The following is a 26,368-nucleotide window of genomic DNA, read 5'->3' as shown; positions in this document are numbered from 1 at the left end:
TATGCGTAGCATTTGTAAAGTTTTGACAGACCTGGAAAATATTTGTCATGGAATTTCCTCCACGGTTGAGTAATTGGAGCGCTGTTGACACTCCCCTGGGAGTTACACGCTCTCGCATCTTGTAAGCACACGTAAAATCCCCCGTCGCCAGGTATGAGAGAGATACGTTGCCATGTAGACAACCGAGTATTCGGTGTATACAGAATTACGCAACTCGGACTACAACGTTATTTTTTCGTAAGTTGAGCTCGGCTTTTTCATTAAAGCGACGCGGCTTAATTGAGGAAAGTTATGGAGCTTGACGAGTCAAAGAAGCAGTCACTGGACGGATATCAACCCTGATTGAAAGTATCTCTGGCATATCACAAAAGCGTCACAAGCTCGATCAATTTCAAGCGATTCAATTCCACCGTTGTCATTCCTACTCCGAGAGTGTCCAAGTAGTAGTCAAAATAAGTCTGAATTAAAAGTATTCGGGATAGGCTGCCTTTTTGTGTGCAGGAATTTTTCACCCTCAGGAACTCTAATCTGAAGTCATTTTTGAGCTGCTTAGCCGGTGTTCAGAGAAAACAGCAAAGTACTACGTTTTATTTGCGTTTTCCACGAAAACCGCTATCTGTAGATGAAAAATGACTTGACAATCGTGCAGAGCGGAAAATTCTACATCGAATTATGTCCTCATACGTCGGAAGCGGATTCGGATTAACAAATTGAGGAAAAAGAAATTATTTTACAAAAATATCTCAGATGCCGTCGATAAGTAGAATTTCATTTTTCGTAATTTGTTAATCCGACTCAATTTCCAATGTATAAGGACTCAATTCGATGTGGAATTTTCCGCTCTACACGATGGTCGAGTAATTTTTCATCTCTCGATAACAGTTTTTGAGAAAAACACAAAAAAAAAAGAATAACCCCAAATCCTGCTGGTTTCTCGAAACGCCAGTTACGCAGCTCAAAAATGCCTTCAGATTTGAATTCCCTAGGGTGAGAAATACCTGCACAAAAAAATACGACCATTTCCCGAATATTTTTAATTCAGATCTATTTCGACTGGACCACCAAGTACGGACATCAAGAAGACCGATGAAGGTGCCGAAACGAAATCTTGGACCGTTTCCTCCAGGGTATCGACATGAGTAATCGGCAGAATTACCGTGCAACGCAGTTCGCCTTGGAACGTGGTTTTCCTATTAGACTGATTGAGTTAAGGGAAAACCCTTCAAGTCAGCGACGAAATGTAGCAACACTGATAAACAAGCCCTAAACTTCAGGAGTATACCCACAATATCCTGGTTCTCGTCGTTATCGAGAAGATTTTTTTTTTCACCTCGAGTTACAATTAGAGATTAAATTTCTCAGCACGTTCAGACGCCGATGGAAGCAATCGTTCAAATTTTTCATACAGAAGATTATTTTCATCAACCAAAGGCTGTCGAGTTCGTGAAGCAGAAAATTAGGTCCTGACTGGACTGGCTTGGATGATTGATTGAGCCGCGTAATTCGAGGTCAATTTTTTATTTCTTTTTTCTTTCCACCATGTCAGCCTGCGGCGGATCAAATTTTCCGTCATGTTAACTACCCTGTATCATATATTTTCACGCAGGGAAAAAATGAAGAAGAAAAAAAAAAAAAAAGAAAAAAGAAACACCCAAAATTTCTGTACACGTTGGAGTTTAATTCAATCAAACTCGTCAGTGTTGAGCACCGATTCGCACGAAGAATCGTTTCGAAGTTCACGGTAAAAATGCTTCGCGTCTTTTTGGCGGACAATTGCAATGTTCGATGAAAGCTGCGGGATTACGATAAGTTGTCAAATTATCAACGCAACGTTTTTTTCAGGAGAAGATCTTCAGCCAGCGTTTTCGCAGCTGCAATGAAATTTATTGGGTAAATGATTTCGGTGATTGTGTTTGTTCGTTTTATTCTTGGCTCGGTAAACATCGGAAAAATATCGCGAATTGATAGAACGTGACAAAGTTGTAGTCCGAAGATTTAGGGAACCGGTAAGACTTCCTGAAACTGTGAGAAAATTGGGAAAATTCAGACTCATGGTCGGTCAGGCTGCAACGACCTGATTCGAAACAAGTAGATTTGTTCAATTTATCGAAAAAAGTCAGTTGCAAGCTGGCGGACGTGATACGATCCGCCCAAAATATCTGACCAAAAACCGAGCAATCTCGAAGCGATTAACATTCGTATCCCGAGCTGCGGTATATAATAAACAGATACGCTGTTTCAGCTTCGAATCCTGCAGTCGCTTTGTCCCAGAAAATTATTCACCTCGAATATCCGATGGATAGAAAATCACCGAGTGACAATTATGATTTCCGCATTCGTTTGAGGAGCGGAAATTCAACCGTCCCGTACGAAACGTCGATTCTTTCTCCAATCAAAACGAGTCTTTTACCGTACGAAAATCTTCACCTTAATTAGCATTCAATACTGGTCGAATCATTACCAGGCAGGCTTTGCCGAATGACAATTTGCTAGTGTATAAAGAATGAGCAACGACCTCCGTTTAATGTGGTAAAAATACCGCTTGGCATATGTATCGCGAATAAATCTGGAACGATGAACTATCGGTGAATGCTGATCGCACAAAGAGTGACGTAACTTTGTAAGACGGTCGTTAAAACTTGACTTCGGCTTCTATTTTCGTACGCTTTGTTCGTCTTGACGAGTAATTTCTTTTTTTTTTTTTTTTTTCTCTACCATCTCCTCAATATTTCAATCATTGTCATCGAGTATCCTTGGTTTTTACTTCCCTTTGGGGAAGGGTTGAAGTCCCGAATTAGAAAAGTTGCGAAAGTGCCTAATTTCGAATTATCTGGTGGCGAAACTTGAAGGAAGGAAAGACATCAAACTTTTGCCGAACAACAAAGTTTCGAATTGTCGGAAAGCCGTCTGCTCAAAGTTTCGCAATGCAATATTACGAAAATTCAAGTTTCGATGGAGTAAGATTCCGAAAATTATTATATACTCACACAGTGTAGTTTACTCGACGAATCAGTGTGAAAAATCAGAAAAACCGAAAATCTGAATGACCAGGATTCGGGAAGTAAAAATATCGAAAATCCAAAAGAAAGAAAGATCAAAGTGGAGAAATTTCACCGAGCCAGATATTCACAGAACCGAAAGTCTTCGATTATTTGGAATTTTGATGTTTCAAATTTTTAAGTTCTCTAATTTTCGCACTCTTTGAGCTTCGCCTTCGATTCTTGGATTCACTTTAAGTTTCGCCATAAAAAAAATTGGGAATTTGGGTCTTTCGGGACTTCTCAAATTCGGAATTTCCACCCCGCCCGTTCCTTTTATCTCCCTCTCGTTTTTCTCTGAACTAATACCAGCCCCAAAGGTTGAAATATCCGTTTCCGGAGATGGATAAACGCTTCTTTCTCCTTCGAACTCTTTCGACAAGTACGCTTCGTTCGTAGAGCCCGAGTCCCGGGTTGTCGATAAACCAGAATACAGCTTTGTTCCTTGATGGAACCTCTCTCCCTTCACTCTCGTTTCATTCGCAATATTGCTGCGGTTTGCGTCTACTTCAAATTCAAATAAATAAATGTTCAATATATACAGGAATTACATCCGACGGATTTTATGACCGTTTCGTCGCGACCGACGTTGACGCGAAGAGATCGTTTCGCGTAAACTCTCGGCAAAATTGTTCGAGCACGAGAAACAGTTTTAACTTTCCATAAAGATACGCGATCCGAGCGATATGCATATAAACTTTGGCCCCGTGCGTGATTCCGTCTCATCGTCTCACCTCCGTGAGATACCGTACAGCTTATATACCGCATCGCGTTACTTCGACACTTCAACTTGACTAGATTTCAAGTCTCGCTCGAGTTACTCCCGCGTAGTTCGCAACGCCGGCTTGAATAACGTCGACTCGGGGTTTGTAATGTAAATAAAAATGATTAGGTTCACCCTTGGATGTGGACGGATTTCAACGAACTTTGACGAATATAATATACATGCAGGGGGAGAAATGTTTTGTGCAATTGTAATGGATGAATGTGGGTAAAGAGAGGGGGAAGGAGATTAATTATTTAATTAATTAATCCAAAAAAAAATAAAATAAAATAAAATAAATAAAACAAAAGGCATCTCAGAACCCTTCTTCCAACGTGAATTACATGCGTGAAATTTTCACCACTGAATAATCACTCGAAATATAATATAAGAAAGAACAAGGAAAATAAATTTGGCTCGCTAATGAGACCCTCTACGGCAGGTACGATGGCGTTTTTTTACTTCGTTCGCAATTTCAATCCACCCAGCAGTGAGCGTGCTAAGAACATAGACTTTGTCAATATTTCGCAAAATTATAATCACCGCGCATTTGATAAGTTGTGAAAGAATTATTTTTAAATTCCCCAATTTTCGGCAGAAAGCTCGTTTCACGCGTGACAAAATAATAATGACTGTCCGACTGATAACGCCTCCGTAATTATCGTCCGTCCAATCGAGCTCCGGAATAACGTTTTAAATTCATCGCACGACACTTCCGGTGGCGTTTCTAACGGGTAACCACGGCGCCCGAAGGACCTCGCTTTACATCCAAAGGTTGAAACGTTTCGAAGATCGGTGAACACCGGTTCGATTGGCCAATCCGAATTAAGGTAAGCCGAGAAGAGGAATTTCCCCGAATCCAAATGGGTGGAAACGAGCGCCATGTTTTACTTTCGATATCCTCTGCCTATTAAAATTTACGGTCTCTGATTTTCGAGTAAAAGCGGACAATCGTCACCAGCTGCCAACCTTGATTGGCCTAACGAAACGAGAGGGTGAAACAACGCCGAAGGAGGAGAAAGGCAGGCAGCCGATCCTGCGGGATAAATTCTCGAATAAATTGAGCGCGTATATATATATATATATATGTATGTATCTACTCGGCTTGGTCGGCACTCTGGCAATCCAATTGCCTCATCTTGCAATTCCTATTCAACCCCTCTGGTTCCTCTCACCCTCCGCATCTCTTCCTCTGACTTTGAGGCTGGAAGCTCAAGTCGCTATTACACTCTCCACGCTCGGCCGATAAGTATAAAGTCCGGGCAGAGATTTTCATAATCTCCTAGCTTGGATATGGATAAGAAGGATCTTCCCTCAGCGGACCGCAAGACTTGAGGAGGGTGTTTCTTCTTTAAGGCAAATTGTCGGGGGCTGATACACCTCCGCACCGCACTGCACCAGCCGCTTGCTCGCTGAGTGAATAATAAAATTTCGCTGACTCTGGCGAGATGAAGTGAGGGCAGGGGAGAGAGAGAGAGAAAGAGAGAGAGAGAGAGAGAGAGAGAGAGAGAGAGAGAGAGAGAGAGAGAGAGAGAGAGAGAGAGAGAGAGAGAGAGAGAGAGAGAGAGAGAGAGAGAGAGAAAGAGTAGACGGAGGAACGAGAGTGAGTCTGCAACCCCTCGACGAGATAACTTTGTAGTTTCGGAGATGTCTCGGGTAAGGACGCGGCTATCTATCCGCGAGTAAGAATATAACGAACCCTTAAGAAATGGAAGTAGGTTCCCTCCTTCACCCGCTCGTCGCGCATGGATCGCAATAACTGCATAATATGCATCCAGCGACAATTTATTTCGTTACACATATTCAAACATTGATGTTTCGATCCGACAGTCAGAATTTGACCTCGATATTTCCACGTTCTATAACAGGATTCTGATTGGTTTTCATCGGGAAACGAAGGTCTCGGCTAATGACACGCTATGGGGGACTGGAACCACCTGAAACCACCTGAAATATTCACCTGGGTAACTCGGCGAAAACTATCCGGCAAGGACTCTCCAATTCTACCCGGGAGCTATCGATTCCCCACTGCCCAGGTATCCACTGTGATGCCAATTTTAGCAATCCGCCGGAGCAGGCGGAACTCACCTCACGCTATGTATCCGTTCGACGATGCGATTTGTGTACTCCCAAAACGATTCTCTACCGTTCGAATAGCCTCCCACGATTCGAAAGGAATCCTGACCGGCTGCAGTCCGCGGAAGGAGTGTTTGAAAAATCGCATCCTCGAGGGAAAATGAGAACTTGAAATTCGATTCGAGAACGGAAAAGAGAAACTTGCAGGCTACAATCTGCGGTTACTGACATTCCGCAATCAAGTAATGGAATGCTCGAATCCAACTCCTCGAGCCGAATGCTCCGAGGCTGACGTAATTTCGACGTATTTGATTTCATATCATCACGCTCGACGAGTTGACTACTAACGAGGAAGGTATCCCAGGTCGAACACACCGATTCGAATTCTTTTGCAGTATGTCACAGTAGACTGAAAACTAAGCGATACGTGTTTTATTTTTATCCGCCGTTAAACACTTCAAGGGGGTGAAACCACCCTCCAAAGCAAGGCGTGTCAAGAGGTGATTTGGAAGTTTCACCCAGAAGAACGTAAGATATTTTGATCAATCCAACTGGAGAAGTTTTCTGATTTGAGAAAGAAAAAAAAAACTGCCAAATCCCTCCTTGACACGCCTTGCTTCGGAGGGTGGTTTCACCCCGTTAAAGTGTTTAACGGCGGATGAAAAAAAAGAAAAACACGTGTCGCTTAGTTTTCAGTTTACTGCAACATATTACAAGAGAAATGAAATCGAAGAGATCGATCTGAGATACCTTGGAATATGAACGCTTGATTAATTTCCTCTAAACTCTCTCAATTATGGTTCCGAGAGCTTTGGCAACTGGCTGGTTAAACGTGTGGGAAGAGTAAGCGATCACCTGTCGTCACATCTGACTTCCCGTGATACCCGTGACTTCGAGTTTCCTGAAAGACGTTCGTGCAACGCGTACACGCACCGTAGTCGGCGTTTTGCGTAAGTGCGCACGTGCTTAATTATACGTTCGACGTGATGAATTGATTTCGAACGGTGCTTCTCACTCGACGGTTTGAAATGAAAAATGGGAATCGCCAGTGTCGCTTAAAATCGTGACGCACGTAGCACAGATACAATTTTAAACGAGACGTCTTTCCGTGGCATACGTGTAACGTACTTACACGCGTGTACAAAAGGACGCCTCGTGAATTGGCAATCGGGAAAACTCGACGTGGAAAAAGTTTTTGAACGAATTTTATAAACAATACACGTCGGGCTGTTTCCGATACAGGCATAATTCCCAAGTCTTTAATTTAAATTTAAGACGGCCGTCTTTCTGCGTTCTTCGCACTGCTTATAATTCTATCCTGACGATTTCCTAACTTTTGAGGCAAGCCTCTCATCTCAAGTCGGTTATCAAACCTCTCCGGATCAAGAGTTAGTTGGTAATCTTTGAGCCAATTCAAAGTTTATATGCCGCAGAGACGATGTGCATCGTTTTTAATTTAATATTATTTCCCTGACAAAACTTTTCCACCTCGTTCGAGTGAGTTCAAATCCGGCGTTTGTACATTCTGCATCACTTTTTCAAATTCATTGACCGGTGGTTGAAAAATAAGTTCACCCCTTAATGATCCTTGGCCAAGGTATTAATAGACTCTGAGGATATTTGAGAGCAGGATTGTAAATTCAATTGTTCCGAATTTTGATTGAATTTTGAAAATCAGTATTAACCGTCATCTGCAGATAAAAACTGTTTTATCAACTGGAAAACCTTTACATTCTAGCCAAATTGTTTACACCATTTCAAAAGTTAAATTTTAAATATTATACGAATGTAGCTTGTAGCTGCACTTGAAACTTCTTGACTACCTCGTTACAAGAATTCTGCAGTTACTCTCAGCTCCGAGGTCAAGAAGAAATCTTGAAGCGAAAAGGAGCCACACTAATTTCAACGACTTGAGAAGTTCTAGTCCTACCCGCAACAGAAAAATAAAATAAAATTTTTAAAAATGGTGAGGGCTTTTTCCAGGGGGAATAAGGAATCTTTACAGGAACACCCACACTGGAGTGGTTGAAAAAAATACGACCGTCTAATTTTTTTCGCGCACGTCCTTTAAAAGTTTCGAGATCTAAAATGAATGCCACAGCCGCAAGGAAGACGTATACAATGAAATTTTAGAGATCGCTCGATGAGCTTAAAGGTCTTTCTTTAGCGACTTTGGCTGTTTTGTTCATTTAAAAAATGGTCTCTCCTCTGAAGCGTTCAAATTGAGGTAAACTCAAATTTCTACTCGTCTTCCATATCCGGGTATACTCGACAAAAAACTATAATTCCGCTAAGAAAACCGTTGAGTAACGAGCAGAATAGAAATTGTGAAAACGAAAGTCATGAGAATTTTTTGAAAAGATCGAGAAAAGTACGAAAAAATGCCAAAACTCGACACAATTTTGTATGCTGCTCTTTACTCAACAGTTCCTTAGCTCAATTGTAATTTTTCCGAGTAAGCCGGAATACGGAATACATGTACAAATTTAGGTTCACCTCGATACGAACTCTTTAGCAGAGAAATCATTTTTCAAATGAAAAAGCAGCCAACATCGCTGAAAAAAAGACCCTTAAACGCATTGACCGGCTTTGAAAAATTGATGGCTGAGGTATTCGTTTTAAATCTTGAAATTTTCAAAAGGGGTGCGTGAAAAAAATTAAAAGTTCGCGTTTTTTGAACCACCCTAACCCACACAATCATTTCCGTAGCATTCAGCGCCGGTGAGAAGTGACGAAAAGGTTCAAAGCGGTTTCTGGACTCGGGTTGGTAAGGAAGACACGTCGACGTTCATTTATCCCATAAGATACGAAGGAAATGAACCCGGACGAAATCTACCTTGCCGACAAAATTGGATCCACGGAACACACGTGTACAGGATGCCTGTGGTGGGTTATCGGTTTCCCGCTTACCTGGTAGTAATCAACTACCGTAAAACGATTACACTTCAACCTTCTTTCGCCCAACGACCGATGGACTTACTTCCAAGCTCGATACCGAGGCCCGAAGGTATCCTTGCAGGATATCGTGCCGATAACATTACTCTTAAGCTTTCCAAGTAAGCCAAGTCGATATTTTGCACCGTTCAATCTTCTGGGATAACGGCGTTGAGCATCATCACCACCTGAACATGTCAGCGTCGCGACGTCCCGCATAAATGCGAACTTAACGTAACAAAGGAACGTGAATAATGCCGAGCTTGCAAATCGATTTGAATAAAACTTGTCCTCAAGTTTGATCGATGTATCATTTAGGACTTCGCAAACGGTACGGGGTGAATGATATAGCTGTTCTTCCATCGGATTCTGAGGTTGTTGAAAAGTCGAATGAATGGAAATTTATTCGATAACTAAAGTCGAAAGATGTAGAAAATAAGTTTGATGAATCAGGGAGGACGCATCAACATTGAACAACTCAGTCAGAATATCGAATGAGATTATTTTAACGGTACGCCAATGTTTTATTAGAGTAGACGAGATCACTTCGTGTCATTTCAAAAGACTCAAAACAATCGCGAATGACAATTTTCAAACGACTTCGAATACTTGGTGTACTTTAATTCCTACACTGGACAGACGCGAAGATACTTTCACTGTTCGATCGCATTGAACGTAATGTCGATAATCGTATCCCCGAGAAGAATTGTTCACTTCAATTGAATAATGGATTAGTTCTAATTGCGATGAACTCTCGGTAGGAAGCGACTTTGCACTTCAAGTCCAGTGCATTGAAGTAACGTGAAAAATCGGATGAAAGAGGAAAGTTGCTGGAAGGTGGAGAGATCCTCTTGGATCATACGCCAGGTCAAGTGCCGCGAACAAGAGCTGAGAGCTTTCGTCACTGTGGGTAAAAGAGATTTGGAGCACGCTACACAAACGCTGAGAGCTGTTGGTCATGAGATGAGCGAGTCTTGTTCGAAGGACGGTTTTTCGGATAAAACGATCCAAGGCTGGCGGGCTTGAGGAAAACAAATCTATGTTCTCATCACCGATCACGGCTGTGATCTTTCGCTGAACTCGACGTTAACCGATCTTCGCTATAGATTGAGAAAATCAACCCCATCTCTCGCGATTTCCAAGAGCGACGCTTCCCCCTGTACGTTTACCAATCTGCGTTGTAAAAGACGTTGAATTCGTCCGATGCATTTAGATGTTGAATCAATCGTACGTCAACCCGAGTTCAAACAAAACCTATGAGAATGAGCTTCAAGTCGTAGGGAAGAACCCAATCCACTACCTTTGCATTCGGGTCACGTTAGGTTGGTTCATTTTTTAACTTTTCTTTTTTTTTCAGGTGCCACTTGAAAAGCTTATCGACAAATATTGAAAAAAAATATTGCCGTAAAACACGGAGGAGGTAGGAAAATATTCAGAGGTCGCTAGAAAATTATTGAAGTATTTTTATTTAATTTTATATGTAGGTACTCTTTACGGACTTATATTGAAGTTTATTTTCTTTCCTATCGTGGTCCAATTAATCATTGTTCATAAAAATCAATACTGAAAACAAAATAGGGGCATTAAGGTGATGCGATATTCCTTTTTCGGCAGCAAAAACTGTTATCTAAATTTCTCCGAGACGATTAATCTTTCGGATAAAAGACGAGATAAGCCAACCGAAAAATTAATACGCGAAGTTTGCTGTTAATTGGTGAATGATTAATTGGACGACGATACGAAAAAAAAATAAACTGCAACACAATTCCTTTAAATATTTTTTTTTCACCATTTGTCACAAATTTTTCTAGTCGCGCATTGAAAAAAACAAAACAAAAGTTTAAAAACGAACCACTCCAGAGTCACGTTCATGTACCAACGGTAGAGTAATCTGATCTCGTCTCGTTGACGAGAGCTTCGTTCTGTCATCGAACCCGGTCGTGGAACGCTCGTCGACGCGAGGCAGTCCGAAAAGCTTTCCGACACAAAAACCCGTCTTCCCCACAGCCGTGATTTTGGCTTCTCCGTCTTTCTCCAGCCGGTGTTCGGTTGATTGCGGACTCGTTGGCGCCCACCGGCTGCTCAGCTTGCAACGTACTCTCGTCGCCGAGTCGTTCTCGTGCTAAATTGGACTCCTCCCGAGTTGCAGGCAATATTAGAAACCGTATCGCATGGTCGGGGGTCCAACACTCCCCCAAAAGAACTCGGGAGATTGGGCTCAGCGCGACATCCGGTCAGGAGTAAACGTCGACGCTAACGGCCATTCGCCCGGTTTGTTTACCGCACGCGTCGCGGGTAATTGAAAAAGGACATTTCCACGTTCGAAGTTGACGGTTGTTAATTACGCACTACGCATACCGGGACAATAAGAACCGTAACGGTTCGAATGCAGCATCATCGACAGTGTAATCCTTGGTGATTCAACGCGAGCAATTTTCCCGCGAATCGTAGGCGGAGGTCATCGATTTATGCGTGCCACGTTTGCGCTCGTCGGTGTGGGAATTAGCATCTGGGTACTGTGGAAGGGCGAGATCCCCTTAAAAACCAATCAGTTTCTCTCTTTCTACCGAGGCTTTCGCGGACTTGGCAATTAAACCGTAATTGATATTTTAACGAATTTCCCGAGGTCACCTTTACCAAGGTGCGGTACTCCCGAGATATGCGAGACCCATTTGTCAACGTGGCTTAGGCGTCGTCAGAGGGCGGAGAGCATCGTTACATAAGAGAACAAGTAGCGACATGCTAATTGGAATTAGATTTTAAACCGATAACTTCTTCTCTACCCGATTACAGATGCACCTCGATCAATCCGATGCGACGAAACGCTGAAATTAATTAAATATCCGTCACGTCGAAGGAAATTGGTGCGATAGAATCGAAAAAAAAGAGAGAAAACAAAAATTGAACCAACGATTCGGATCTTGTTTTACACGTTGACATAATTTGCCAGCTATTGCTGCTGACTTTTCATCACCCTTAAAAGTTCCGTTGGATTCACTGACGCGAACTCGGACCAGAGAAAACAAGTCCATTTCTTTTTATACGGTACAACTTTGGCCAGGTAATATGGAAGTATTAATCAACAAGGGTCAAGTGGTTGAGAACTCCAGGACTTCCCGAGTTATACCACGTACAAAAACTGACCCTTCTGTAAGCCCACATAATGTTGTAACAGAGATCAAAGTGAGCGAACCGTGGCAGAATTCAAGTTTTGAGGGTAAAAACTCACGTAAAAGCAGAGTACTTATTCACTCAGAACAGTATAACGAACAAACGATTTTCAACCGAGAAAAGGAACCAGATTTTGAGGCTCAGGGGTTTGGTGTTGGACAAGTTTTCTCTCAACTACGCAAAGTGTTTAATTGTCGACGTAATTAACGACAGCAAGGTGTATTTAAAAATTCTACAATGGTTCGCCAGTATCTTCTTTAAATGTAAATACGGCTAGATGTGAGATTACGTGTTTGAATAATTCAAAGGTTTTCCGAACTTTCCGACAAGGGTATCGATCGCGCCTTCGTCAAGAGTCCGAACAACCGCTGAGCGACATTTTTCACCGGCGTTAAGTCGAAAATGCGAGGAGTAAGAGGTTGGCAGTTTAGAAATAGAAAACACAACGTCCCAAGTCCATGAAAATTTGACAGTTACGTGGTTCCAATTTCTCAAATGTCCCGCCATCAATTCCCTGGTTCAGGAGAAGCAGCCAAGCGAACATCATTTATGATCAATAAGGGCATTGGTTAGCAAAACTTTTGCCAATTCCCAGAGTGAGGGTAGAACCTTGGGAAAGTTCAACCGTAGGTAGTCCCTTTGCAGCTTGTTCCGTTGTTCAAGGTTCTTGGAAGACGACGGCGCGACGGGTTGAGGTGAACATTCCAAACCACAGAAAGTTATATCCATTGACAAAACGTGGTTCTATATTCATGCCCATCCAATTTTTCTTTAAAACATTCCAGTCAAACACCTGAATAAGAATTACATCGACATTGTTTATCGACAAAAACAAACACTACCGGAAGCTAACCAGACGGAGCTCATTGCTGCTCGTTGTGCAAAGTGCACAAGGATGCGGGGCACATGTCGTTGGAATTCCCGCAAGAAGAGAGACCGGTAAAATTATGCCAGATCCCGATTACCGAGGCACACCAGAAAATTATAAACTCGAGACCGTCAACGCATCACACGATGTTTTACATAAAACGATCAGCGTCTGACCTTCCGGTTTACGCACGTTCACAAATATTGCTAGTAATAGATTGAAATATCTATCTCGGTGCGTACACAGTAACGTTTACAAACCCTTTAACCCTAATCACTTACTCCTATGGAAACTTCCAAATTACTTACACGAGGTTGCCAAGATCCCAGCCAACTTTGGAACGTTATTACTGTACCCAAAGTTACGTTACGACTCGGACAAAATTCTCAGGCAAAATTGAACAATTCAGAAATAGACTCCAATCTTAGTTTCAGCAAAAACTCGATGGGAATTGTGGGAGAAATTCTTCAAAAAAAAAAAAAAATAAGCAAACCAATACGCGATACATAAATGTGGTCTCTGAGACACCAAAGGTTTATCAATCATTCTTTATTTTACTTTCACAAGCAAACCTGATTCAAGCACGTTGACTTTAAAATTGTCGGTTAAACTCGGTTATGGGGTCGACTGGTCCCCGTGTAAGTGACTAGGGTTAATACACACCAATTAGAGATTGTCTCAGCATGAGTCTCTCTATGCTTGAGGTCGGTTCGCTGAAGCTCGAGTGCCTGAGGGACCGAGCTTTCCTGGAGTCTAGTTACTACACACTTGTCGTATAGAATGGCCGTCGTGTGAGTACGGCAATGATTTTCGCATCAATGGTCTTCTAGGTTGCGTACGTACATTTACCGTAGATAGTTGATATACATAGATATAGTTGGCACGTGAAAATCAGGGTGGGATGTATACGTATATTGAACTCTGATCGTTTTACTCACGCAATCGGTTTCAAATCGTTGAACTCGTGACACGTGGACTTACCTGTAACAAACAAAAGATGAGACGTGGGATAAACGATGCAGAATCCATTACTCGATTAGAACTCATCTATGTCAATCTCACAAAAATTTACACAGGCAGAGGAATTTTTTTTATTCAAGATGCGAATAAATCGGTAAGTATTCAGGAATGCATCGATATGATTAAACAGGACAGTAAAAACTTGCGAATGAAACTTTTTCTAGTAGGATTATACGGGCACTCGTTAAAGGTTGAAAGCTTTTTTACTGCGTTAGTAATAAAATTCCTCAAGATGAAAATTGTATGAAGACATAACCGTACGTATACTCCGATATATACCAAGTTGGAAAAACTACAAAAAAAAAAAGGTCGGTATCTCGTTTTTGTATTATTATTGGTAAAAATTTTGTAAAAAAGAGGAATTTCTGGGTAGAATTTTTATTCTTTCACGATGCCGAGCAAGCGTTGAAACTTGACGGATTCAAGTGACATTACGAACTCTGAAATGCCGAGAAGACAGAGAGTGAATCCAGTAACAGTTGGTCCCGTTAGAGTTTTTCCTTCGTTTCGATATTTTCAGAGCATCGCGTCGGCACGTAGGTCTGCACTATCTCCTCAATATCACCCCGCTACCTTTTTCGTTTTCCTCTTTATTTCGCTCTTTCTTTTCGTCTACGAAACGTGATAAGAAAACATTACCTTCGGTGCTTTTAAGAGAGCAATTACTGACCCGGATTGTATCGCATGGTGTGGAGGATCTTTAGAAGCAGCGTCCCGGTCCAAGTTCGTGGGTCTTTTTGGCTTTAACGAGGCTAAAAGGGTTAATTTTCCGAGCAACGCAGCTATCGGCAATTAAGATCGAGGAAGAACGAGAAGCGAGAGACCGCTTTTGCATATCAGATCCGTACTCAAAGGGGTGCTTTGGTCGATTTCGACATTGACGCAGGACACCCTTCTTAATTCTACGTTGATCAATCGTTGGAAAAAGAAATGCGATGTCAATTTCCCGACGGGTTCAAACTGAGTCCATGGACTCCTTTTTCACAAACGCTATTGGCACAGATGTTTCTGACTGTCGAATAACCGGGAAAATGCCTCCACAACCGGCACTTCCAGGAGTTTTATTAATTTCGGTTGTTCGTCGGTACATGGCAAGCTAATGTTTCATCATTATTTTATATACTTTACGTGGCCTTGCTGACGGTTGAATTATTTGCTACGCGTTTAATGAGAGCTATTTTTCTATCGCATGATTATTGCTTTATATGCTTTTCAATCGACTGTTTTCACACATTTCCCGAGAATAGTCAAATATCACTCATTCGCGTGCCTTGATTTTATTCAGAAGGCAAGGTCAAAGTTCGTCTATCGAACAAATAGCCCATTCTCATCCGATATTACGCGAATGGCGATTGAGCTAGGTACGCGGATAGTAAAAGTGTAAAATATTGTCTCATCTTAAGTACGACGAATTGATTGTAAGCCTTAAGCCTGAGAAGAAGTTGAACTGCATCGATGAAGTGAAGAATTTTCAATATCGAGGTTTCCGCTTTCGCATCAATTTTCGGCAAATGATAGAGCAATTCTAGTCAAACTCCTTTGAATTTTAATACTCCGTAAACGCACCCTGCGATTTTATTTCGTAAGCACAACGAGTGTGTTCTAATTTCAATGATCATGAAAATTTTTTAACAAGGAAAGTGATTGCTAATTTTGAAATACCTATCTATCCTCACTATAAAACCATATTTATTTTGATTCGATCAGGTCCAGTGTTTGTGTTACAGCTACTACCAGTAAAATTCTATTACATGTTTATCGTTTTGACTTACCTTTTTTCTGATTCAGGGTGTTTTGTTATTTGTTGTAACTAGTTAACTGGTATTTATAGTAAATAACAAAACACCCTGAATCAAAAAAATTAAGTCACAGAGATAAAAATTTTGTTTCACTGGTAGTAGCTGTAGCACAAAAACTAGACCTCATCGAATCAAAATAAATATGGTTTTATAATGATGATGGATAGGTATTTCAAAATAAGTAAGCACCTTCCTTGTTACAAAATTTTTTTGATCATCGTACTGCAACTTACTACATGCAACCTCATTTTAGTTCATAAGAACTGCCTTTTTGGAAAAAATAAACAAATCGTATTACAACAAAGCTATTCGTATCGAAAATATTCCAATATCAATTCTACCATAATAAACCTTGTTCCTAACATAATCAGTTAAAAGTTTTCATGTTACACACAAGAAGTGAATTTCTGTTGACCAGCGTTTTCATTACCCTAATGCGGTTGGGAAATACTAAAATAAACTCAGGGTAGTCAACGCAAGCATTATAACGTAATCGCCATTAGTTGTTCATACGTGTTAGACGAACCTACACAAATCAAAGTTCCGTGACTTCTATGCCCAAAGCAATTAAAACTTTTCAGACACGCCGATTGTACCATTCCAATTTACCCACTCTGTACCACATCCTAATGTGAGAATTTGTAATGAAAATTTTACAAAATTTCTAACGGGTAAACCGTTCCCGTGTTGTATACATTTGCGAATGGTCCTCAGGCTTATATGCGAGCTTTTTTTCTTAACCCTGGGACCGTACACCATCCGTACGAAACAAAGTACCCCGGCACTTCAAATCAACGCTACTAACGGACTGTTTGTCGTAGAAAAGTGTCGTTTTATTCCATTCGAATGCTGAAAGACCGAAGAAACGAATAACGCGTGTAACGCGAGAAGAGCGCAACTGCCGTGAAAAATGACGTTGAAAAGGAGTTGGAAAAAAAAAAAAAAATGGTTGTCAAAATTTCCCAGGGTAATAAGGTGGACGAATACCTTTCGTCGAGCCGAAAGGAAGACCTGGACAAGTCGCTCCACGCGCTCATGCTGCGACTCCGTCTTCGGGGTGGACCGGAGCATCGAACGCTGCTGCGACGTCTGCTGCTGGTCGAGGCGATATTTTCCGGTTGAAAATTGACCCTCGGCGGGCCGTGCACTCGTTGAGGATTCGGAGATGTCGGAGTCGGCGTGACGGCCGTCGAGGCTTGCAGGTCCGGCAGCGCCTCGTAGTGCCAACCTCTGGCCCCCATTTCTAGCAAAAGCAGAGGTTCCGAGGATGCACTGGAACCTTGGACGGCGTCCCAACGTCTAGGGGTCGAGTCTGACCCGGGCGACAAACACGGGGCGCATCTGCAGACGTCCATCAGACACCCCCGAGCGAATTGCTCACTTTTTTTTCTTCTTTTTTTTTTTTTGTTTTTCTGGGCTCAAACTGCCGCTTTCCAATCCATTCTTACCCTCTTCGATTTCAACCCTAGTCTCGTCCGGTGACAACGCTCTGTTTCTTCGTCTCGCTACTCGTTAAGCATTAAAGATTTGTACCTACGGGATCTACCGTCCTTTTTAACGATTTAAGAACACTGGTTCGACCTGAAGCAGTAACTATGGTCAGTTATTGAAACGATTTCCGCGAAAGAAACCCGCTTCTCACTCGCACGATTTAAACGGCTAAGAATCTTTTTACAGTACCTTGTGATCCAGACTATTTCATCGCTCAAATTTTACTTGCGACGAATCTTATTGTCCGCTCGCTCATGGGTGCGAAAAGCATTCGAGGAGCTAACGGAGCGTCCTAAGCTGGTTTATTCTAATCTATCCAGGCCTGTGTGTAATCAGGATAACGTAGTGTAAAATTTTTACTACCAACAATAAACTAACAATAAGATTTCCAACTATATGCGACCAACAACGTTTTATAACACACTAAGTAACTGGGTTTAAATTTTTCGTTGCAAGTGTTATTATCAATATTATTATTATTATTATTATTATTGTTGTTGCTATTTTGAAATGTATTATTGCACGTATTAGGCACTAAGAGTTTCGGATTCAGACTGTTGCGATACCGAACCCGTGCTAATTATATATCGCGTATTACCGAGATGAATTTATAACTAACGATAAGAGGCGAAGAGAACTTGATTTTACTCACATAGATCTATGTTCGAAATCACAGGTAAGTTAGCGAGCTATGCAAAAATTAATCACAGAATGAAAAAGGCAGCTTTGATGATATTGACTTTTAAAGACTATGTTCTAACTTCGTTGCTTCTTACTGATGTATATATATATATATACATATATACATACATCCGCGGTTGTTAAGTAAGGATCTCAATCACGTATTCTCGAGTTAGCATCACCTCGAACGGTTGGTCAATAACGAAGTTACCGAAACCAAGTTCGAGAACTTTTTAATCTAGATGAAACTTTCTTCATTTAAACGTAAACGGCACATGTAGCCACCTTGGTCTTTCAACGCGACGTGGATACCGGATTACTTGATTTACAGACTAGATGCACTTTTTCACAAAACTGTCGATTGTTCTTACTTGAAAATCCCATATCAAGTCCAAAGAAACTTTTTGCCGAAAATTCAAATTCCCACGCACTTTTTCCACGTCCGATAAGAACGTCGACTGTTCGCTGAATTATTAAAACGAACCCGATTTCGCAAACAGGTTTACGCAATGGCAAATGTAACTGGCTCTGACTGCGAGGATTTACGATGACAGCGGAGTATCGAGCGGCCTTGTTTTCTTACGGAAATCAATACTATTCGGCAGGCTTCGAATTTAGCATCCAACGACCATCGGTCCACTCTCCGATTTTTACTGCGAGACGAAACGAACCGACAATGTCACGATGAGACGTGGCTGTGTTCCACCTCGATTAAATTACGTCATCGCCTCCCTCCTAGGGTGGTCAAGAACAGGTATCCTATCCGCACGCGAGAGTCTTGGAAAAGCGATACCATTTCCCCCCGAAAATCTTACGACATTTTTTCCCGATAAATGTCGCCATGTCATTAGCGTCGTTGGTACTTTACGCACTCGACGTTAGAGGAAAACAAAAAAGTAGGTCAAAAAAAAAGAAAAAAAAAAAAACACCACACGTTCCTCGTCGGCACATCGAGCCTTGCCAAAGTCCCTCTAAACGTCGATTTACCCAAGGGTTGAACGAGGAAACCGTGCGTGCAGGTAACGCAAACTTCCACCAGTCCAATCAACCCTCAAAGGTATCTATCTTATAATTCCGTTGGCACAGAGTCTAGAGTCAATTTCACACATCTTACGCAGCACTGTTTATAAACGATCACTGATACACGGTGGACACGGAATGCGCACATCAGACGGGAGATGGATTCTCTTCAAAGAGGGTCCAGGTGTGTGCGTCAGGCTGCTCGGTCCAATCACTCCAAGACTGGGTCCTCGACTGTCTTGCGATTCGTCGAAGGTGGCCCGTTTAGAATTCGCGTTGTAAATCGACACATGCCAACGGCGATCTGTGTCGCCGCCAGTCAAGTGTTTCCGACAGGGGAATAAGGATCGTCGCTAGATCTCCACCCCTACTGCGCTTCGGTCCGAGATATCTTCCCCCGTGAACCCCGGAGCTCTTACGTCCCTTGCATCGAGCCTTTCTCCGTTCTTCCACGCTCTGCTTCCGTCTTCCTCTCACCCTACGGAGGGGTGACTCCCTCGCCCTCGCACTTGTCCGCAGTACCCGGCACCACCAGCCAGCACACGCCGCAGTACGCATACATGCACCCCCGTTGTCAAGGCGACTGCGCCATGGATGCTTCAGCCTTTGTGTTCCGATTACCGCGAGTGCGGATCTTTTGGCCAAAACAAAAAAATGAATAAAAGAATTAAAAATCTAATAATCCACCTTTTTCTCCGTGTCCAGGTATTGTTCAGATCCACACCTCGCGACCTAATCGAAGATTAGCCGATTCGTCAAGTCCGATTGACTCTGGAACCGGTTCCTTAATTGAGGAGGACTAAGTTCCGCGGACGGTACCGACGCCGGCCGTCCAGACGGTCGGAAGGTTCGAATTACTGTGGAACATGCGAGTTTCTAGCGCGGAATGTCTCGATGAATGGGTGCCTGGAACACGGCATCGATTCTCCACTGGCCGGACTTAACCTCGCAAATGTAGGCACCGCTCCGCGCAGGATCAACGAAAACGCGCAACGGTCAAGGATAACGAAACCATGTGCTTCGGACGAGGAAATCGATGCTGCTTCCGCTTTACGGTCATTCACGATCATCGAGTTGCAGCAGCTGCTCACGTTCTTGACAGACGATGTATGGAACACTGAGAAAAATTTTTATTTCCGGTTACCGCTCAGTCCTTAACTATTTTCATTTTTTACAAAGTCTGGCATCCGTTACTATTCTTTCTCATTACGATCACTCTTGCTATACATTCTTGCGACTGTTGCGAAAACTTAACGCTTGTGCAACGATAAATTGACGTTAAGGCCTTGTTTAACTAAAAAAGTAGAGTGAACCTCAGAAACCGATTTTGCGTTGCAATAACCAAAACAGGATCGACGATAGCGCAAAATGGTTAGGCGTACCTCGTTTTTCGTAATCCCAACGACATTCAAACAGTTTTTCTAACGATACCTGTTTTACTAAATTTTTCTAGTTGCTGTAACAAATGGAGTTTTTCTCAGAGATGCATTCTTCCCACCCTTTCAATCTTGAGACAGAGACGAAAAAGCATACGTGGCACGGAATGTACGGGATATAGAAATTCACTCGTGAATCAGCTTTCGAATTATCGAACCTTTGTGCCTTACAGCAAATCTAATAGCCGTCAATAAAGGCCGGAGACGCGTGAATATTGCCATCAAACCGTTTTCAGGATGCACGTATACACTAGAGTGCAGGTACACACGCGTCTGAACACGACTGTAAAGGCGTACCATAAATCCAACCCCTATGTGTTCGCCGCTGATTGGGGTGCTTCCGAAGCATTCTGTACCTTTACTCTCCCTGTTTCAGAAAATATGCCCATTAGGGTTGAGAAAAGTAGGGCTGGCTTCATCGGTCTCCGTTACTTGACAATGAACGACTGACTTGTATTTATTTGAAGGATTTCAAAATTGAAAATTACAGTTGCTAATAAAACTGAAAATGGAAAGGTGATCGAATGATTGAAATACCATTTTAAATAGGATAAGTCATGTCGATTACGCGTCAACTTTTACCGGATAATGTCGCTTGAAGGTCTTGAGTAACATTTGTATAGTAGCCAAGAGTTAAATTTGTGAATTGTTGATTGTCACTGCTTGATAACACCCCGAAGAAGCACAAGCAAGATTGAAAAATTATGACAAAAGCTGAATGCAACAGATGTGGAGAAATTTTTACACGAAGCAAGTAAAGTAAAGCAACTAAAGTGGATAGAAGAAAGGGATTTGGATGTAGAATTTTGTGTGCAGAATGCGGTTGACGCATTGCGGTTTCAGCAGAGGATGGAAGAATTCTGGCCTCTCATTTCCTGACTCCTGACATCCTCATTCAATGACGCGGGTCTCGTTAAAGTTCAGGAAGATCAACGCCGTTTCGTCGTCCGAAACTCTCTTTAAGTCATTTTATATTTCAAATAAAATAAGGGACCACCGGAAAGACCTTAAAGTTGAAATACCCTTCTACATCCTTTAGGTGTCAAGTTGCAGGAGAAATTTGTAATTTCCCGTCTCTGGTTTACATTTCCACGTGCGAATGCTTAGCTTTGATTTCGTCGTGACCTTCATTGTAGCGTTTTACTTTGTCTCTCATTTTGACGAGTAAATCATGTGAAACGCTGCCTGTTTCCAGAAACGATAATTCGCGTCACGGTTTCGGTGTGCTTGAAAATATAGAGTCCAATAAACTCGGCTCCTTTAATACCACGGATCGAAGCACCGTGTTTTATCGAGCAGATAACAACTAGACGCCTCAAATGTCTAACAGGGCTTTGGATCTGGCTTCTCGAGCGGAAATGCTCGAGTCGGTCAATTTCATATTTTTCAAATAAATTTTAGGTGTCCGTTGCATTTTAACATGTAAGCTTGAAAAATTTTTCCTCCTGCACAGTAAAATATGCATCAAAGTGTTGCACGAGAGAATAATTGGAAAAGTTTTTTTTCGTTGAAAGAAAGATTGTTGTACGTGTTAAAGGTTGTATTATGTCGAGAAATAATTGATTCGTGACGGAATGTCACGCATATCAGAACCACTACACGATGCTGTATATACATTATACATATTTGGTTCGATAACCTGATACCGAGTAAGCATATCCTCCGACAATAAGTATCTCGAACGATCAACAAACGACGTAGTTTAGTTCGCGAATTCGTACTTGTACTCACTGCTCGTAATCTCTGTCTTTGTGCAATGCAAAAAAATGCAATTTCCATTTTCAATTCACTTGACAAGGATCATTTCACCCGATGTCATGGACTGACAACTGATTCTGTCCCGGTTTAACCGGACTCGCGAATTTCTTCAAGATCAGAATTTGTTCAATAATAGCACGTGCGCTTGCCTTGATAACAATCTCGGGGCTGTCCAGTGGCCTTCACCTTGTTCCGAGGTATGCTTAGCGCCCGTCACAGGGAGAAATTCGAGTGATGTCTGGTCTACGCAAATTCCATTAAGCTCTGACAGTGAATTGGCAAATTGAATTTTCAGTGCCAGTCGGATTCCACCGAATACGTACATCACTTCAAATTATATGATCGACCGTGCACGTAGTCGATGAGTCGCGATGTAAGGGATGAAAAGAAAACAGAATTCTCCTTCTGGCTGAACATGTAAAAAAAAAAAAATGTGCCCAACTCAGGTTGTCTCAGTAAGGCATCGATGTGGGACGGTCACTTTGTTGTTTTTGTTTTCTGTGTTCAGTATCCGAAGAGCAGTTCGCGTCGCGTTAAAACTGAGCAATCGACGAGTCGTGCATCGCGTAAACGTTCGACACTCCGTGAGTCGGTACGAAAGCTCCGAAGCTCTCAAGACTTCGCATCAAAGTATCGTCGATAGAGTAGGAAAGTTTCACCAGCCCGTAGGTGATATGGAATTCCAAGTTTTTCCGCAGTCGGTTGATCGACGATAGGAGACTTCTTTCATCCGGAGACAGTAAGCACGACTTGCTTACTTTACACCCCACGTTTAACAACGTGCTCCAAGCGTGATCGTTCTCCGCTTCAAGTTACTCGTAACTTCGTAGGTGTATGGATTTTAGCGGGGAGGGGGGGTCATGAATCGTCAGGTAAAGAATTGCTCCAAGGAGAAGGGAAGGGAGTGAATCCAGGGTAACGGGCGTCCGGCGATGCCGAACCACGGCTGCTGCCTTCGGGAAGCGATAACTTCTTCGCCAATCACGTTCCCTTGTGGCTACCCATCGCAAGCCCTCGTTAAGGTAAGCTCGTTTCTCAACTGCAGACGGACGGACGATGGGCAGGTGAATTAGTGGGAATAATTCAAGATCCGACCGCATTACATCGCACACTGTGAGTTATGCGAGCTTACTTGCGAGGGTCTGTAAACATCTCGCGTTACACATCGCGTAACCAGTGAAACTACTTCGCACGAAGGTTATAAGAACGGCTGTCCAGTCGGAAGTTCGGACAACCGAGGTTTCGCTGGTGGCGGACATTATCGCCTGAAATTAGCACATCGACCCCCCAAACTTATCATTCTTTTATCTAGTCTGCATCGTGACGCAAACTTTTCACTCTACCCAGCGTACCTGGCATGTTCTCTGGCCTGGTGCTGAATTAGTTATCCCTTTTCCGTCTACTCGCCAGAGATAGAGTAGAGCTTCGACGCGAGTGCTAAAAACTAGTTTTATCAAATATTCACGTCATGGTTTTAGCCGGATTATTGTCAACGACTAAATATACACCTGACCCAAAAAAGGAACAGGGAAATACTGTTATTTCCGGAAAAGAGACAAACAAACCTTACAGTTCTAACATTGGTAGTTCAGTCCTGGATTCAAAGCATTTATTTTGTTTAATACTTTGGTAGCACCGATCGATTTGTTCCTGTGTAAATTCAGCTCACTGCACTGTTTTCGAGACGACTGATTTGTACGGAGACAATTTTAAGGTTAACGCAAATTTGAACGCGATTACTTCCGACGAGAGGTGACAAGTTTTTGCTACCGTAACTTTCCCCAGTAATACTTTACTCTCTTTATGCGCAGAGAGCGTCATTGATAACAGTGTGAAGCAGTTTTGACATGAAAAAAAAACCAGTAGAATGAAATTCATCCCTTTGCGTACTCTGGTGTAAAATTACACAATTACGGCGAAGATGGAGAAGACCAGGAGTCGAGATTCAAGCGATTCTATTAACACTACATCTATATATAACACTGTAGTCTTAGCCTAAAAAAAAAGTGATAACACGACGAATTGGTGGTCCTGTGAATCTTGGGGCTTAATCAAGTCGGGCTAAGGGTTGAAATTAGCCAATGTCGGAGCTCAACGCGTCGAAGAAAAGCGGAAGAGTAGAATTATCCTCCACCGTTCAACGGCAGGTCCGTTGGACGTTGTGAATACAAAATTGGATGAATGAAAACAGAAGGGTAAACGAGCGCAAAATAAGAAAAGGGGGGATTGAGGCTTTGCAAGATTTTCTAGAGGAAATCCACCCCCATCCGTTCTCGATATTATCGGCACGTGTCATCGTGTCTCCGGCAAGAAGCTGCTGAACCGCGAAGCGTGCAACGAAACCCCCGTATCGAAGCTTGGTATCTGAAAAAAGAACCAGCGTCTCAAAACCACCGGGTTACCAAAGAACTCGATAAGACCTTTTGTGTTCTGCGTAGGAATATCTTCAAACAACGCTTCAGCCGAACTTCAAATGATACGTGGATCGACTCGAAAGATGTCAAGAAATAGTGAAACGTAGATATAATATAAAAAGGGATCAACGAGCTGAATATCTACTTGATAATTTTTCAGGGTACCTAGAAAGGTCAAAGTGTCATAGAAACATTCTATACTTCATCTTGGGGTTTTGATATTCGAAGAAATAGATTATCTTGTGTCTACATTGATAGAAATTTTTAGTTCCGGTTACCGCTCGGTCCTTAAATATTTTCATTTTTTACCACAATCGAACAATATAGTTCTGGGTAGAAAATGAAAATTAGTTTTCTAGCCGTTACCGGAAAGTCTGGTATCCGTTACTATTCTTTCTCATTGCCGTCACTCTTGCTATATTTTCTTGCAACTGTTGGGAAAGTTTAATGCTCGTGCAAGAATAAATTGACGTTAAAGCCTTGTTTGACTAAAAAAGTAGAGTAAACCTCATAAACTGATTTTGCCTTGCAATTACCAAAAAAGGATCGACGTACCTCGTTTTTTCAACGATACCTGTTTTACTAAATTTTTCTAGTTACTGTAAAAAATTCTTTTCAGTGCGTGAAAATTCGATGTGCTGACTCTTCCACCGTGTGTCCCATTCCATTTCTTGACCCCACTTGGCTCGAGGCTCGTTGTCCCCTCTTCGATAATTTGCGGTTGTAATTATCGCGGCGTAAATGAGGACAGCAACGCTCAGTCTGACAGTAGGAAACAAAGCCTATAATCCCACGGGAGGCTGCTCGATTTTATCCGCGTTGTAAATGATGCCTAAGAGGTAAAAAGTTGGCGGGACGAGAGCTCGTTATTATCCCATGTTTCTTGGGTGAAATGTTGAGTGAATTTATCTATTTACCCGGTGGCTTGTCTTCCGTAGGTTAAGGGTCTTTCACGCATTTCAATTCCAACTAACTGAGTATTTCTCAATTTGCCGCAAGTCGAATTTGAATCAAATTTTGAATGATTTTGTTAAATCAGTTGCATTCAAACTTCTCTCTGCTTATAATTAAGATGTGGTAGATGTGAATGAATATTTTTCTTTACATTTTTTAAACTGGCGGATGTATCTTGTGTTACCCAATTGGAGAATTAGGTGTAGTAGTATCGGATCAGCGCCCGCCGACATTATTCAATCAAAGGTAATGAATAATTGAATAACCAAGCGCAATCAATACGTGTAAATCAATTCATCGTCGTAGCGTACAATCAGTTACAGGCGAGTATCAAAATTCGACTGCAACTGCAGATCGGTTTTTCAAACGAGGGAATAGATTCTGGCTCCTTGTTCTGAAATTTTACCGCTTGTCAAAAACGAAACGGCGATAAAGGTGATAAAGCTCATTGTTTTTAGGTCAGGTTAACATTTCTGCATCCATTTTACGCTCGAAACAAAAATGAAAATTCAAAACGTAGGCAAAAGCGGCCACACGCGACGTTGTAAACTATTTATAAATTTTGAAAATCTGACGATGATTTCGTGATCAGCGACCTCGAAAATTCTAGTATACATTTATTATCAGCTAATTCTAAGGTTTCTCGAACTTTCGTCCGACATCTCGGATCCGCCATTTTGAATCTTCGAATTCAGTGACCCCAAAAGCCAAAATATGCAAAATTTGAAGCGAATCGCACCTCAGGAAAAATGTATCCCCGAAAGGGGATATAAATAGACTAAAAATAATGATCATTGAGTCTTGGGCTTTGAAATAGTTGGCAATTCATATCGAGGTTATGTCACCTTTGTCAAAGAATCGCCGTGAGCATGTAAAGATACCGCTTAACCTAAAAACACAAAGCTCTATCGTTTACATCAGCGCTTCGTCGTAACACGAGGCATA

The 26,368-nt window shown here is 42.0% G+C and overlaps 1 protein-coding gene across 10 annotated transcripts in view; it reads right to left on the bottom strand.

Moving 5' to 3' along the window:
- Positions 1 to 26,368, bottom strand: part of LOC124298902 (potassium channel subfamily T member 2) — a 170,162-nt gene that overhangs the window by 126,044 nt on the left and 17,750 nt on the right. For 6 of the 10 annotated variants that reach the window (XM_046751527.1, XM_046751531.1, XM_046751533.1 and 3 more), the window contains exon 1: positions 16,657 to 17,635. The exons of 1 other annotated variant lie outside the window; for it this stretch is intronic. In XM_046751527.1, coding sequence (XP_046607483.1) covers positions 16,657 to 17,024 — 368 coding nt within the window. In that variant the 5' untranslated portion in view covers positions 17,025 to 17,635. Of the gene's footprint in view, positions 1 to 16,656; positions 17,637 to 26,368 lie in introns of those variants that run through there. 3 more of the 10 variants (XM_046751534.1, XM_046751535.1, XM_046751528.1) reach the window with 2 other exon arrangements.

Source organism: Neodiprion virginianus, chromosome 2 (genome assembly GCF_021901495.1).
Source record: "Neodiprion virginianus isolate iyNeoVirg1 chromosome 2, iyNeoVirg1.1, whole genome shotgun sequence".
Taxonomy (NCBI): domain Eukaryota; kingdom Metazoa; phylum Arthropoda; class Insecta; order Hymenoptera; family Diprionidae; genus Neodiprion; species Neodiprion virginianus.
The sequence above is the reverse complement of the archived record's forward strand: the minus strand, read 5'-3'. Positions and strand labels throughout refer to the sequence as shown.